The sequence below is a fragment of the Salmo salar genome, chromosome ssa06, assembly GCF_905237065.1.
Source record: "Salmo salar chromosome ssa06, Ssal_v3.1, whole genome shotgun sequence".
Lineage (NCBI taxonomy): Eukaryota > Metazoa > Chordata > Actinopteri > Salmoniformes > Salmonidae > Salmo > Salmo salar.
In genome coordinates, this window is record NC_059447.1 from 74,893,026 (window position 1) to 74,908,155 (window position 15,130).

The following is a 15,130-nucleotide window of genomic DNA, read 5'->3' on the forward strand; positions in this document are numbered from 1 at the left end:
GTGTCAGGAGTAATCAATCATTATTGACGTGGGACAAGAAACCAGCACCACCTCCATTTCACACAGACATGAAATCTGTCAGTCAAAGTTTTGACGAGTTTGACATGTTTGATAGCTGGAGTGTCCACTGACCACCAAGAGGAAAACGTCAGTATGAATATTGGTACATTCCTTTTAGGACACTTTAGGAAGCGGTGTGGGCGTTTTGATACCCAGAAGGACCCTGCTATCTGACAACAAAGTCAAAACTCAAAAAAGCTTTTGACCCAAGTCTCTGTGACTGTGACTATGACTGACAGTCCAGCCCTCTCAGAAGTTGATTTCTTCTCTGCAGCGTGAGTGGGTAGAGTGATGGAGGAGGACCAGTCATTGACTGTCACCATCAGAGAGATGGGAAATGTCTTCTCCAATCAAATCAAGGAGAGAGGGACAACACTTCAAGGTATAAATAATACTATAGAATTGGAGAGAATTGTGAGTCATCTGAAGTTGTGATCCATTGTGTGCTGATGATATCTGTAACAATCCCTATCCTTGTTTCCCATGGAAAAGCATGATGCACTATGTTCTATGTTCAGTACAGTTCAGTCAGGTGACAGTGGAACTAGAGGAGGTCCAACACCTTGTCCATAAAATAATCTGTCAGTAAAAACATCTGTTACATATTGTTTACAATAATTACCCTTCCAACTGTCAGTCAACATCATCACACATCCAAGAGTGCTTGTGGTCAATTTGGCCACTTGTCTCACTTGTGTAACAGTGCTCTCTCGTTCTCGTTGTGTGTGTGTGTGTGTGTGTGTGTGTGTGTGTGTGTGTGTGTGTGTGTGTGTGTTGTCTACTATCCAAGATACCTTGAGCGCAGGGAGGCGCTAGATCACATAGAGCCACTGAACTCGTCCCCCGCATTAACTGTTTTTAAATGGGAGTGCAGACACTCATTCAGTCTCTCTCTCTCTCCCTCTCTTCACCAGCGGACTTCACTCGGTCCCTCCGCTGCGCCTGGAGCTTCAAAGCTAAGAGCCGCTAACCCATGCGGAGATGAGATACTACCAACACTAGTGGGGTTTCGGTCAGCCTACAGTTCTTCTCAGCAGAAGGGTCATTTCGTTTAGGAAAGAAGGCGAAAGGGAGAGAAAGCGGGAAATAATTAAAACCGTTTCTTCTGCTGTCTGTTGAGGAGAGTAGATGAGTCAATGGCCGGAGCTCAGCCAGGAGTTCACGCGCTGCAGCTCAAGCCCGTGTTTGTGAGCGAGAGCCTGAAAAAGGGCAACAAATTTATGAAATGGGATGATGTAAGTATTATTTTTTTTTGGTCCGAGTGGACGGGTTTGTCACTGTCCTTTGTGTTGCCAATGTTTGTTACACATTTACCACGGCACTGTAACGCATGTGTTACACATTTACCACGGCACTGTAACGCATGTGTTATACATTTACCACAGTGCAACAGTCTCAACTGGCTGTTTAGGGGAATAGTAAGCTATCGTTTCACCCCGGTTATAGCTTTTTGGCTGGTGACATGAAAGCGCTATAGTTGTGAGTGACTATCTAAAACGTGGAAACAACACAGTTAATTCGAATGTTTGGTTTACGTTTCATGGTGTGCGTGCGTGTATGTTTCTGTCTGTATGTGTGCGCAATCCGTGCGCGTGCGTGCGTGTCTTTTCAGATTGCTCATTGCCTTGAATTAACCGTGTTACAGAGAAAGCTGACACAATAGTGTGATATTGAATCCATAATCGTTTCAAAACGCTATACAGCTCCACCTGTATCTCTACAAAACTATGCCATTGAACGTTATAAACCTCGGGTTGAATGAGTTGTATACTGGTAGCCTATCATCAGTCTCTATTGTAATACCCAATAGCCAGGCCAGACTGGCTGTAGCAGCTAAATGACCTTGATTAAAATGTATTGCGCACCGCCGTTTAGCACGTCTCTGCTAGAAGCATATCGTCTCTGGGTAAGATTAGCTTACATTAAGAGAAGGCTACTTACTGCAAAGCGTTTCTCATAGATATTTCTCATAGCTTAAACAACTTGTTTGTTTTTTTGCCAAGGGAGCCTAAGTAAATAACATAGAATTGTCAAGCAGCCAATTAACAACGGAGTATTTGGTGTGCGTTGGAAATCTGCGTTGGAAATGCCAACTGTGTGAGGGTGATTGCTACAGCGGAACTGTTGACTGATACTGCGGTGTTATCGTTGTCATTGTAGCAGAGCAGCGCAAACAAGCGATGACAGTGTATTCCGATATTTTGATAGGCATCAAACATCGTCACAGTGTCAGTCTAATATGCAAACTACCTTTTTTATACATACACATTAGTGAGTCATTAATAGCAATTAAACATTTCTCTCTCTCCTCTGTCCCCTTTCTCTCCAGTCTCTCTGTCTCTCTCTCTCCTTTCTCCCTCAGTATATGGTGGTATGTTGTGAGGGGTGTGAGGTGTGTGTGTGTTTCCCCATGTTGATGTGTTAGCGTGTGCTAGCCGTGTTTTTGCAGTTTTCGGATTAGGGTGGGGACCTCTTCCATGGCCTCTTTCCAGACCCCACAGCCCACCAAGCCTTTCCTGACAGAGACAGAGGGCAGAGAGAGACACAGGGGAGAGAGAGGGGAGAGAGACACAGGGGAGAGAGAGGGGAGCGAGAGACAGAGGAGATAGAGGGGATCGAGAGACAGAGGGGATAGAGAGAGACAGAGGGGAGAGAGAGAGACAGAGGGGAGAGAGAGGGGAGAGAGAGACAGAGGGGATAGAGAGAGACAGAGGGGATAGAGAGAGACAGAGGGGATAGAGAGAGACAGAGGGGATAGAGAGAGACAGAGGGGATAGAGACAGAGGAGATATAGAGACAGAGGGGATAGAGAGAGACAGAGGGGAGAGAGAGACAGAGGGGATAGAGAGAGACAGAGGGGATAGAGACAGAGGAGATAGAGAGACAGAGGGGATAGAGAGAGACAGAGGGATAGAGAGACAGGGGGATAGAGAGAGACAGAGGAGATAGAGAGACAGGGGGATAGAGAGAGAAATAGGAGATAGAGAGAGACAGAGGGGAGAGAGAGACAGAGGGGATAGAGAGAGACAGAGGGGAGAGAGACAGAGGAGATAGAGAGAGACAGAGGAGATAGAGAGAGACAGAGGGGATAGAGAGACAGAGGGAGAGAGAGAGACAGAGGGATAGAGGGAGCGAGAGAGACAGAGGGGATAGAGACAGAGGAGATAGAGAGACAGAGGGGAGAGAGAGACAGAGGAGATAGAGAGAGACAGAGGGGATAGAGACAGAGGAGATAGAGAGAGACAGAGGAGATAGAGAGAGACAGAGGGGATAGAGGGGAGAGAGACAGAGGAGATAGAGAGAGACAGAGGGGATAGAGACAGAGGAGATAGAGAGAGACAGAGGGGATAGAGACCGAGGGATAGAGACAGAGGGGATAGAGAGAGACAGAGGAGATAGAGAGAGACAGAGGGGATAGAGACAGAGGAGGAGAGAGACAGAGGGGATAGAGAGAGAGAGAGAGAGAGAGACAGAGGAGATAGAGAGAGACAGAGGGGAGAGAGAGAGACAGAGGGGATAGAGAGACAGAGGGGATAGAGAGAGACAGAGGGGATAGAGAGAGACAGAGGGGAGAGAGAGAGACAGAGGGGATAGAGAGAGACAGAGGGGATAGAGAGAGAGACAGAGGGGCGAGAGAAACACAGGGGAGAGAGAGGGACAGAGGGGAGCGAGAGAGACAGAGGGGATAGAGAGAGACAGATGGGATAGAGAGAGTCAGAGGGGGAGAGAGAGAGACAGAGGGGATAGAGAGAGAGACAGAGGGGGAGAGAGAGAGACAGATGGGATAGAGAGAGACAGAGGGGATAGAGAGAGTCAGAGGGGGGAGAGAGAGAGACAGAGGGGATAGAGATACAGAGGGGATAGAGAGAGAGACAGAGGGGGAGAGAAAGAGACAGAGGGGATAGAGAGAGTCAGAGGGGGAGAGAGAGAGACAGAGAGGATAGAGATACAGAGGGGATAGAGAGAGACAGATGGGAGAGAGAGAGAGACAGAGGGGGAGAGAGAGAGACAGAGGGGGGATAGAGAGAGACAGATGGGAGAGAGAGAGAGACAGGGGGGATAGAGAGAGACAGTGGGGATAGAGAGAGACAGATGGGAGAGAGAGAGAGACAGAGGGGATAGAGAGAGTCAGAGGGGATAGAGAGAGACAGAGGGGATAGAGAGAGTCAGAGGGGGAGAGAGAGAGAGAGACAGAGGGGATAGAGAGAGACAGATGGGAGAGAGAGAGACAGAGGGGATAGAGAGAGTCAGAGGGGGGAGAGAGAGAGAGAGACAGAGGGGATAGAGAGAGACAGAGGGGATAGAGAGAGTCAGAGGGGGGAGAGAGAGAGAGACAGAGGGGATAGAGAGAGACAGATGGGAGAGAGAGAGACAGAGGGGATAGAGAGAGACAGAGGGGGAGAGAGAGAGAGACAGAGGGGATAGAGAGAGACAGTGGGGATAGAGAGAGACAGATGGGAGAGAGAGAGACAGAGGGGATAGAGAGAGTCAGAGGGGGGAGAGAGAGAGAGACAGAGGGGATAGAGAGAGTCAGAGGGGATAGAGAGAGACAGATGGGAGAGAGAGAGACAGATGGGATAGAGAGAGACAGATGGGAGAGAGAGAGACAGATGGGATAGAGAGAGACAGAGGGGGGAGAGAGAGAGACAGATGGGATAGAGAGAGACAGAGGGGGAGAGAGAGACAGATGGGAGAGAGAGAGACAGATGGGATGAGAGAGAGACAGATGGGATAGAGAGAGACAGATGGGATAGAGAGAGACAGAGGGGGAGAGAGAGAGACAGATGGGATAGAGAGAGACAGAGGGGGAGAGAGAGACAGATGGGATAGAGAGAGACAGATGGGAGAGAGAGAGACAGATGGGATAGAGAGAGACAGAGGGGATAGAGAGAGACAGATGGGATAGAGAGAGACAGATGGGATAGAGAGAGACAGATGGGAGAGAGAGAGACAGATGGGATAGAGATACAGAGTGGATAGAGAGAGACAGTGGGGGGAGAGAGAGACAGATGGGATAGAGAGAGACAGATGGGAGAGAGAGAGACAGATGGGAGAGAGAGAGACAGAGGGGAGAGAGAGAGACAGAGGGGATAGAGAGAGACAGAGGGGGGAGAGAGAGAGACAGATGGGATAGAGAGAGACAGAGGGGGGAGAGAGAGAGACAGAGAGGATAGAGAGAGACAGAGGGGATAGAGAGACAGATGGGAGAGAGAGAGACAGATGGGATAGAGAGAGACAGAGGGGATAGAGAGAGACAGATGGGATAGAGAGAGACAGAGGGGATAGAGAGAGACAGATGGGATAGAGAGAGACAGAGGGGATAGAGAGAGACAGATGGGATAGAGAGAGACAGAGGGGATAGAGACAGAGGAGATAGAGAGACAGAGGGGAGAGAGAGACAGAGGAGATAGAGAGAGACAGAGGGGATAGAGACAGAGGAGATAGAGAGAGACAGAGGAGATAGAGAGAGACAGAGGGGATAGAGGGGAGAGAGACAGAGGAGATAGAGAGAGACAGAGGGGATAGAGACAGAGGAGATAGAGAGAGACAGAGGGGATAGAGACCGAGGGATAGAGACAGAGGGGATAGAGAGAGACAGAGGAGATAGAGAGAGACAGAGGGGATAGAGACAGAGGAGAGAGAGAGACAGAGGGGATAGAGAGAGAGAGGAGATAGAGAGAGACAGAGGAGATAGAGAGAGACAGAGGGGAGAGAGAGAGACAGAGGGGATAGAGAGACAGAGGGGATAGAGAGAGACAGAGGGGATAGAGAGAGACAGAGGGGAGAGAGAGAGACAGAGGGGATAGAGAGAGACAGAGGGGATAGAGAGAGAGACAGAGGGGCGAGAGAAACACAGGGGAGAGAGAGGGACAGAGGGGAGCGAGAGAGACAGAGGGGATAGAGAGAGACAGATGGGATAGAGAGAGTCAGAGGGGGGAGAGAGAGAGACAGAGGGGATAGAGAGAGAGACAGAGGGGGAGAGAGAGAGACAGATGGGATAGAGAGAGACAGAGGGGATAGAGAGAGTCAGAGGGGGAGAGAGAGAGACAGAGGGGATAGAGATACAGAGGGGATAGAGAGAGAGACAGAGGGGGAGAGAAAGAGACAGAGGGGATAGAGAGAGTCAGAGGGGGAGAGAGAGAGACAGAGAGGATAGAGATACAGAGGGGATAGAGAGAGACAGATGGGAGAGAGAGAGAGACAGAGGGGGAGAGAGAGAGACAGAGGGGGATAGAGAGAGACAGATGGGAGAGAGAGAGAGACAGGGGGGATAGAGAGAGACAGTGGGGATAGAGAGAGACAGATGGGAGAGAGAGAGAGACAGAGGGGATAGAGAGAGTCAGAGGGGATAGAGAGAGACAGAGGGGAGAGAGAGAGTCAGAGGGGGAGAGAGAGAGAGAGACAGAGGGGATAGAGAGAGACAGATGGGAGAGAGAGAGACAGAGGGGATAGAGAGAGTCAGAGGGGGAGAGAGAGAGAGAGACAGAGGGGATAGAGAGAGACAGATGGGAGAGAGAGAGACAGAGGGGATAGAGAGAGTCAGAGGGGAGAGAGAGAGACAGAGGGGATAGAGAGAGACAGATGGGAGAGAGAGAGACAGAGGGGATAGAGAGAGACAGAGGGGGAGAGAGAGAGAGACAGAGGGGATAGAGAGAGACAGTGGGGATAGAGAGAGACAGATGGGAGAGAGAGAGACAGAGGGGATAGAGAGAGTCAGAGGGGGGAGAGAGAGAGAGACAGAGGGGATAGAGAGAGTCAGAGGGGATAGAGAGAGACAGATGGGAGAGAGAGAGACAGATGGGATAGAGAGAGACAGATGGGAGAGAGAGAGACAGATGGGATAGAGAGAGACAGAGGGGAGAGAGAGAGACAGATGGGATAGAGAGAGACAGAGGGGGAGAGAGAGACAGATGGGAGAGAGAGAGACAGATGGGATAGAGAGAGACAGATGGGATAGAGAGAGACAGATGGGATAGAGAGAGACAGAGGGGGGAGAGAGAGAGACAGATGGGATAGAGAGAGACAGAGGGGAGAGAGAGACAGATGGGATAGAGAGAGACAGATGGGAGAGAGAGAGACAGATGGGATAGAGAGAGACAGAGGGGATAGAGAGAGACAGATGGGATAGAGAGAGACAGATGGGAGAGAGAGAGACAGATGGGATAGAGATACAGAGTGGATAGAGAGAGACAGTGGGGGAGAGAGAGACAGATGGGATAGAGAGAGACAGATGGGAGAGAGAGAGACAGATGGGAGAGAGAGAGACAGAGGGGAGAGAGAGAGACAGAGGGGATAGAGAGAGACAGAGGGGGAGAGAGAGAGACAGATGGGATAGAGAGAGACAGAGGGGGGAGAGAGAGAGACAGAGAGGATAGAGAGAGACAGAGGGGATAGAGAGACAGATGGGAGAGAGAGAGACAGATGGGATAGAGAGAGACAGAGGGGATAGAGAGAGACAGATGGGATAGAGAGAGACAGAGGGGATAGAGAGAGACAGATGGGATAGAGAGAGACAGAGGGGATAGAGAGAGACAGATGGGATAGAGAGAGACAGATGGGATAGAGAGAGACAGATGGGAGAGAGAGAGACAGATGGGAGAGAGAGAGACAGAGGGGATAGAGAGAGACAGATGGGATAGAGAGAGACAGATGGGATAGAGAGAGACAGAGGGGATAGAGAGAGACAGAGGGGATAGAGAGAGACAGATGGGAGAGAGAGAGACAGAGGGGAGAGAGAGAGACAGATGGGATAGAGATACAGAGGGGATAGAGAGAGACAGTGGGGGGAGAGAGAGAGACAGAGGCAGACAGATATAGATCATCCAGTAAGTTCAAAATCAAAACCTTTCCCCTGTCTCAGCTGGATGTCAGAAAATAAGTGTCATGGTAACCATGGGGAACCTTGACCATACATGACCAAACAGTGGAGCAAGAAGAGTGGAGTGATTGGTACGATATTGAGCCGAGATGGAAACAAAATCCTCTCAGCATGGTGGAGATGGCATGGAGTGGCCAGAATGCAGTTATTGTATTACAGATGTAGGATCTTAATTTAATCACTCTTTTGTTGCTGAGAATTGTCCTATCACACAGTTATATCAACAGTATCACACTTTTCATGTAGCTTACTTTTGGCCAGCTAAAAGCCTAACCACAGATCAAGCAACATTAGGGACAAATGGTTCAGGTTTATTTTGCTGTGACAATATAGATCAAATTAAAATCCTACATATGTACACTGTCTGACACAAGTGTTGTAGAGCAAGGAGAAAGGAAGAAGGAAAGAGAGGGAGAGGGAAGGGAGGGTAGATTGAAGGGAGGGAGGGGGGAGAGAGGGAGAGGGAAGGGAGGGAGGGAAAGAAAGACAGAGAAGTAGAGAGGAAGCAGGAAAGTATTTCTCATACCAAATCCTTTTTGTGGGTTTGAAGACAGTTTTACTTCGTAGACTCCATCTGTCTGTACTGCTAATCACCCAGACATTGTTATAATACAGAAGCTAAACAATCAGAACAAGTTGTACTCTCTCCATCCCTATTTTTAGGCTATGGCTAATGGCATGGAACACCACAGTGAGGGGTGAATTCCGACGTCCACGGAGGATGTCCCAACTCTGTCTGCCTGCTTCCCTCTGTCCCTTCACTCAAAGGAGAGCTGAGACAAAACCTCTTAACGATCACAAGTACTCCTAAATTGGAAAAACACCTTGTAATGATGACGATTTCCTTCCCTGGTGTAAGATTTTGTCCCGAAGAAATTGAGAAAACCTTTTAGCTCTTAAGACTAGTCTATCCTCTGAGATGTGTGTGAATGCAGACCCAGAGAGTGAGAGTCAGTGAGTCACCCCCCCAATGATAGCCTCTGAGGAAGTCATAATGACTTCATGTGTGTAGCTGTGGCCAGGGAGAGTTGGGACATTAAGAAGATGAGAAGCTGGTGAAAATGCAGCCTGGTGGAACCATGTGAAATATAATGATGAACGCAGCGATCAGGCTTGTTCCACCAGGCTTGTGAAAATGGCTGTTTTCACATCATTAAGCAGATTGTCAATGGCCACCAGCCATCTTTAGCTCTCTCAGCCTGATGTTACAACATAATCCATCAGTCCTCCGTGAAGCTTAGGACTAATGGGAAAGTCGTTTTTTTCAACCGGTGACAAACACTACAACCATGGCCATAGTCTTAATATGTCATTATTATCATCGACTCTTTATACCAGGACTTGATATAGTGCATCTTCCCTCTGATTTGTCATGAGACATGGTATGTTCTTCATGTGTGTAAATTGACCAAAACAATCCTTCTTGAATCTGTTACAGAGTCACAACGAATCGTTGTTGCCATAGCAAACGTCACCATAGCAAGTGCACCATAGCAAACCATTTTCAGCATCTTGCAAATTGATGTTTTCTTGTTATGTCTGTCTGTCTGTCTGTCTGTCTGTCTGTCTGTCTGTCTGTCTGTCTGTCTGTCTGTCTGTCTGTCTGTCTGTCTGTCTGTCTGTCTGTCTGTCTGTCTGTCTGTCTGTCTGTCTGTCTCTTCCAGGTCCCTCTTTGTTTATCGCTTTTGCTTGTCTCTCACACATTCATTCTTTCCGCCTCCCTCCCTCCCTCCCTCCCTCCCTCCCTCCCTCCCTCCCTCCCTCCCTCCTCCCTCCCTCCCTCCCTCCCTCCCTCCCTCCGTCCGTCCGTCTGCTTTCTGTAATAGAGTAGGATCGATACGATAGCAGTCAGTTCTGGTCAGAGGGGTCAGTGTGTACATCAGGTACCACCATTTCAGTTCTGTCTTGCTGGTTTCCGCTGTTAAAGATGACCAGAGGCCAGTGATGATCTGTCACCTCTACAGAGCTGCCCCCAGTCAGACAGCTATAGGTCCTAGACATACAGTATAATAAATACTAGACATCTAGGGCCAGTTTCCCGGATCCAGATTAATTGCTTAATTGTCTTAGGAACCACACCAGTGAGGAAGCACCTGCTTTCAATATATTTTGTATCCCTAATTTACTCAAGTGTTTCCTTTATTTTGGCAGTTACCTGTATATAATCTGCACCATAACATGATGTCATAGAACACATCCTTCAACATATTGAACAACATACAGTCGTAGACCTATACCATACAGTCATAGACCTATACCACACAGTCGTAGACCTATACCATACAGTCATAGAACTATACCATACAGTAGTAGACCTATACTATACAGTCGTAGACCTATACCATACAGTCGTAGACCTATACCATACAGTAGTAGACCTATACTATACAGTCGTAGACCTATACAATACAGTCGTAGACCTATACTATACAGTAGTAGACCTATACCATACAGTCATAGACCTATACCATACAGTCATAGACCTATACTATACAGTCATAGACCTATACCATACAGTCATAGACCTATACCATACAGTAGTAGACCTATACTATACAGTCGTAGACCTATACCATACAGTCATAGACCAATACCATACAGTAGTAGACCTATACTATACAGTCATAGACCTATACCATACAGTAGTAGACCTATACTATACAGTCATAGACCTATACTATACAGTCATAGACCTACACTATACAGTCGTAGATCTATACCATACAGTCATAGACCTATACCATACAGTAGTAGACCTATACTATACAGTCATAGAGCTATACCATACAGTAGTAGACCTATACTATACAGTCATAGACCTATACTATACAGTCCGAGACCTATACTATACAGTCGAAGATCTATACCATACAGTCATAGACCTATACCATACAGTCATAGACCTATACTATACAGTCATAGACCTATACCATACAGTAGTAGACCTATACCATACAGTAGTAGACCTATACTATACAGTCATAGACCTATACTATACAGTCGTAGACCTATACTATACAGTCGTAGATCTATACCATACAGTCGTAGACCTATACCATACAGTCATAGACCTATGCCATACAGTCATAGACCTATACCATACGGTAGTAGACCTATACCATACAGTAGTAGACCTATACTATACAGTCATAGACCTATACCATACAGTCATAGACCTATACCATACAGTCATAGACCTATACCATACAGTCGTAGATCTATACCATACAGTCATAGACCTATACCATACAGTCATAGACCTATACCATACAGTCATAGACCTATACCATACAGTCATAGACCTATACCATACAGTCGTAGATCTATACCATACAGTCATAGACCTATACCATACAGTCATAGACCTATACCATACAGTCATAGACCTATACCATACAGTCGTAGATCTATACCATACAGTCGTAGACCTATACCATACAGTCGTAGACCTATTCCATACAGTCATAGACCTATACCATACAGTCATAGACCTATACCATACAGTCATAGACCTATACTATACAGTCATAGATCTATACCATACAGTCATAGACCTATACCATACAGTCATAGACCTATACCATACAGTCATAGACCTATACCATACAGTCATAGACCTATACCATACAGTCATAGATCTATACCATACAGTCATAGACCTATACCATCAGTCATAGACCTATACCATACAGTCATAGACCTATACCATACAGTCGTAGACCTATACCATACAGTCATAGACCTATACCATACAGTCATAGATCTATACCATACAGTCTTAGACCTATACCATATAGTCATAGACCTATACCATACAGTCATAGATCTATACCATACAGTCATAGACCTATACCATACAGTCGTAGACCTATACCATACAGTCATAGACCTATACCATACAGTCATAGACCTATACCATACAGTCATAGACCTATACCATACAGTCGTAGATCTATACCATACAGTCATAGACCTATACCATACAGTAGTAGACCTATACTATACAGTCATAGAGCTATACCATACAGTAGTAGACCTATACTATACAGTCATAGACCTATACTATACAGTCCGAGACCTATACTATACAGTCGAAGATCTATACCATACAGTCATAGACCTATACCATACAGTCATAGACCTATACTATACAGTCATAGACCTATACCATACAGTAGTAGACCTATACCATACAGTAGTAGACCTATACTATACAGTCATAGACCTATACTATACAGTCCTAGACCTATACTATACAGTCGTAGATCTATACCATACAGTCGTAGACCTATACCATACAGTCATAGACCTATGCCATACAGTCATAGACCTATACCATACGGTAGTAGACCTATACCACACAGTAGTAGACCTATACTATACAGTCATAGACCTATACCATACAGTCATAGACCTATACCATACAGTCATAGACCTATACCATACAGTCGTAGACCTATACCATACAGTCATAGACCTATACCATACAGTCATAGACCTATACCATACAGTCATAGATCTATACCATACAGTCATAGACCTATACCATCAGTCATAGACCTATACCATACAGTCATAGACCTATACCATACAGTCGTAGACCTATACCATACAGTCATAGACCTATACCATACAGTCATAGATCTATACCATACAGTCTTAGGCCTATACCATATAGTCATAGACCTATACCATACAGTCATAGATCTATACCATACAGTCATAGACCTATACCATACAGTCGTAGACCTATACCATACAGTCATAGACCTATACCATACAGTCATAGACCTATACCATACAGTCATAGATCTATACCATACAGTCTTAGACCTATACCATACAGTCGTAGATCTATACCATACAGTCATAGACCTATACTATACAGTCGTAGATCTATACCATACAGTCGTAGACCTATACCATACAGTCATAGACCTATACTATACAGTCATAGACCTATACCATACAGTCATAGACCTATACCATACAGTCATAGATCTATACCATACAGTCTTAGACCTATACCATATAGTCATAGACCTATACCATACAGTCATAGATCTATACCATACAGTCATAGACCTATACCATACAGTCGTAGACCTATACCATACAGTCATAGACCTATACCATACAGTCATAGACCTATACCATACAGTCATAGATCTATACCATACAGTCTTAGACCTATACCATACAGTCGTAGATCTATACCATACAGTCATAGACCTATACTATACAGTCGTAGATCTATACCATACAGTCGTAGACCTATACCATACAGTCATAGACCTATACTATACAGTCATAGACCTATACCATACAGTCATAGACCTATACTATACAGTCATAGACCTATACCATACAGTCATAGACCTATACCATACAGTCATAGATCTATACCATAAAGTAGTAGACCTATACCATACAGTCATAGACCTATACCATACAGTCATAGACCTATACCATACAGTCATAGACCTATACCATACAGTCGTAGACCTATACTATACAGTCGTAGATCTATACCATACAGTAGTAGACCTATACCATACAGTCATAGACCTATATCATACAGTCGTAGACCTATACCATACAGTCGTAGATCTATACCATACAGTCATAGACCTATACTATACAGTCGTAGATCTATACCATACAGTCGTAGACCTATACCATACAGTCATAGACCTATACTATACAGTCATAGACCTATACCATACAGTCATAGACCTATACTATACAGTCATAGACCTATACCATACAGTCATAGACCTATACCATACAGTCATAGATCTATACCATACAGTAGTAGACCTATACCATACAGTCATAGACCTATACCATACAGTCGTAGACCTATACTATACAGTCGTAGATCTATACCATACAGTAGTAGACCTATACCATACAGTCATAGATCTATACCATACAGTAGTAGACCTATACCATACAGTCATAGACCTATACCATACAGTCATAGACCTATACCATACAGTCATAGACCTATACCATACAGTCGTAGACCTATACCATACAGTCATAGACCTATACCATACAGTCATAGACCTATACCATACAGTCATAGACCTATACCATACAGTAGTAGACCTATACCATACAGTCATAGACCTATACCATACAGTTATGGACCTATACCATACAGTCGTAGACCTATACTATACAGTCGTAGATCTATACCATACAGTAGTAGACCTATACCATACAGTCGTAGATCTATACCATACAGTCGTAGACCTATACCATACAGTCGTAGACCTATTCCATACAGTCATAGACCTATACCATACAGTCATAGACCTATACCATACAGTCATAGACCTATACTATACAGTCATAGATCTATACCATACAGTCATAGACCTATACCATACAGTCATAGACCTATACCATACAGTCATAGACCTATACCATACAGTCATAGACCTATACCATACAGTCATAGATCTATACCATACAGTCATAGACCTATACCATCAGTCATAGACCTATACCATACAGTCATAGACCTATACCATACAGTCGTAGACCTATACCATACAGTCATAGACCTATACCATACAGTCATAGATCTATACCATACAGTCTTAGACCTATACCATATAGTCATAGACCTATACCATACAGTCATAGATCTATACCATACAGTCATAGACCTATACCATACAGTCGTAGACCTATACCATACAGTCATAGACCTATACCATACAGTCATAGACCTATACCATACAGTCATAGATCTATACCATACAGTCTTAGACCTATACCATACAGTCGTAGATCTATACCATACAGTCATAGACCTATACTATACAGTCGTAGATCTATACCATACAGTCGTAGACCTATACCATACAGTCATAGACCTATACTATACAGTCATAGACCTATACCATACAGTCATAGACCTATACTATACAGTCATAGACCTATACCATACAGTCATAGACCTATACCATACAGTCATAGATCTATACCATACAGTAGTAGACCTATACCATACAGTCATAGACCTATACCATACAGTCATAGACCTATACCATACAGTCATAGACCTATACCATACAGTCGTAGACCTATACTATACAGTCGTAGATCTATACCATACAGTAGTAGACCTATACCATACAGTCATAGACCTATACCATACAGTCATAGACCTATACC

General features: G+C 45.1%; 1 protein-coding gene across 5 annotated transcripts in view; it reads left to right on the plus strand.

Annotated features, from left to right (window-relative positions):
* Nucleotides 1–926: 926 nt before the first annotated feature.
* LOC106608062 (1-phosphatidylinositol 4,5-bisphosphate phosphodiesterase beta-1) overlaps nt 927–15,130 on the plus strand; it is a 278,537-nt gene continuing 264,333 nt past the window's right edge. For 2 of the 5 annotated variants that reach the window (XM_045720987.1, XM_045720988.1), the window contains exon 1: nt 928–1,295. In XM_045720987.1, coding sequence (XP_045576943.1) covers nt 1,197–1,295 — 99 coding nt within the window. In that variant the 5' untranslated portion in view covers nt 928–1,196. Of the gene's footprint in view, nt 1,296–15,130 lie in introns of all 5 variants that reach the window. The other 3 variants (XM_045720989.1, XM_014205741.2, XR_001329372.2) reach the window with 2 other exon arrangements.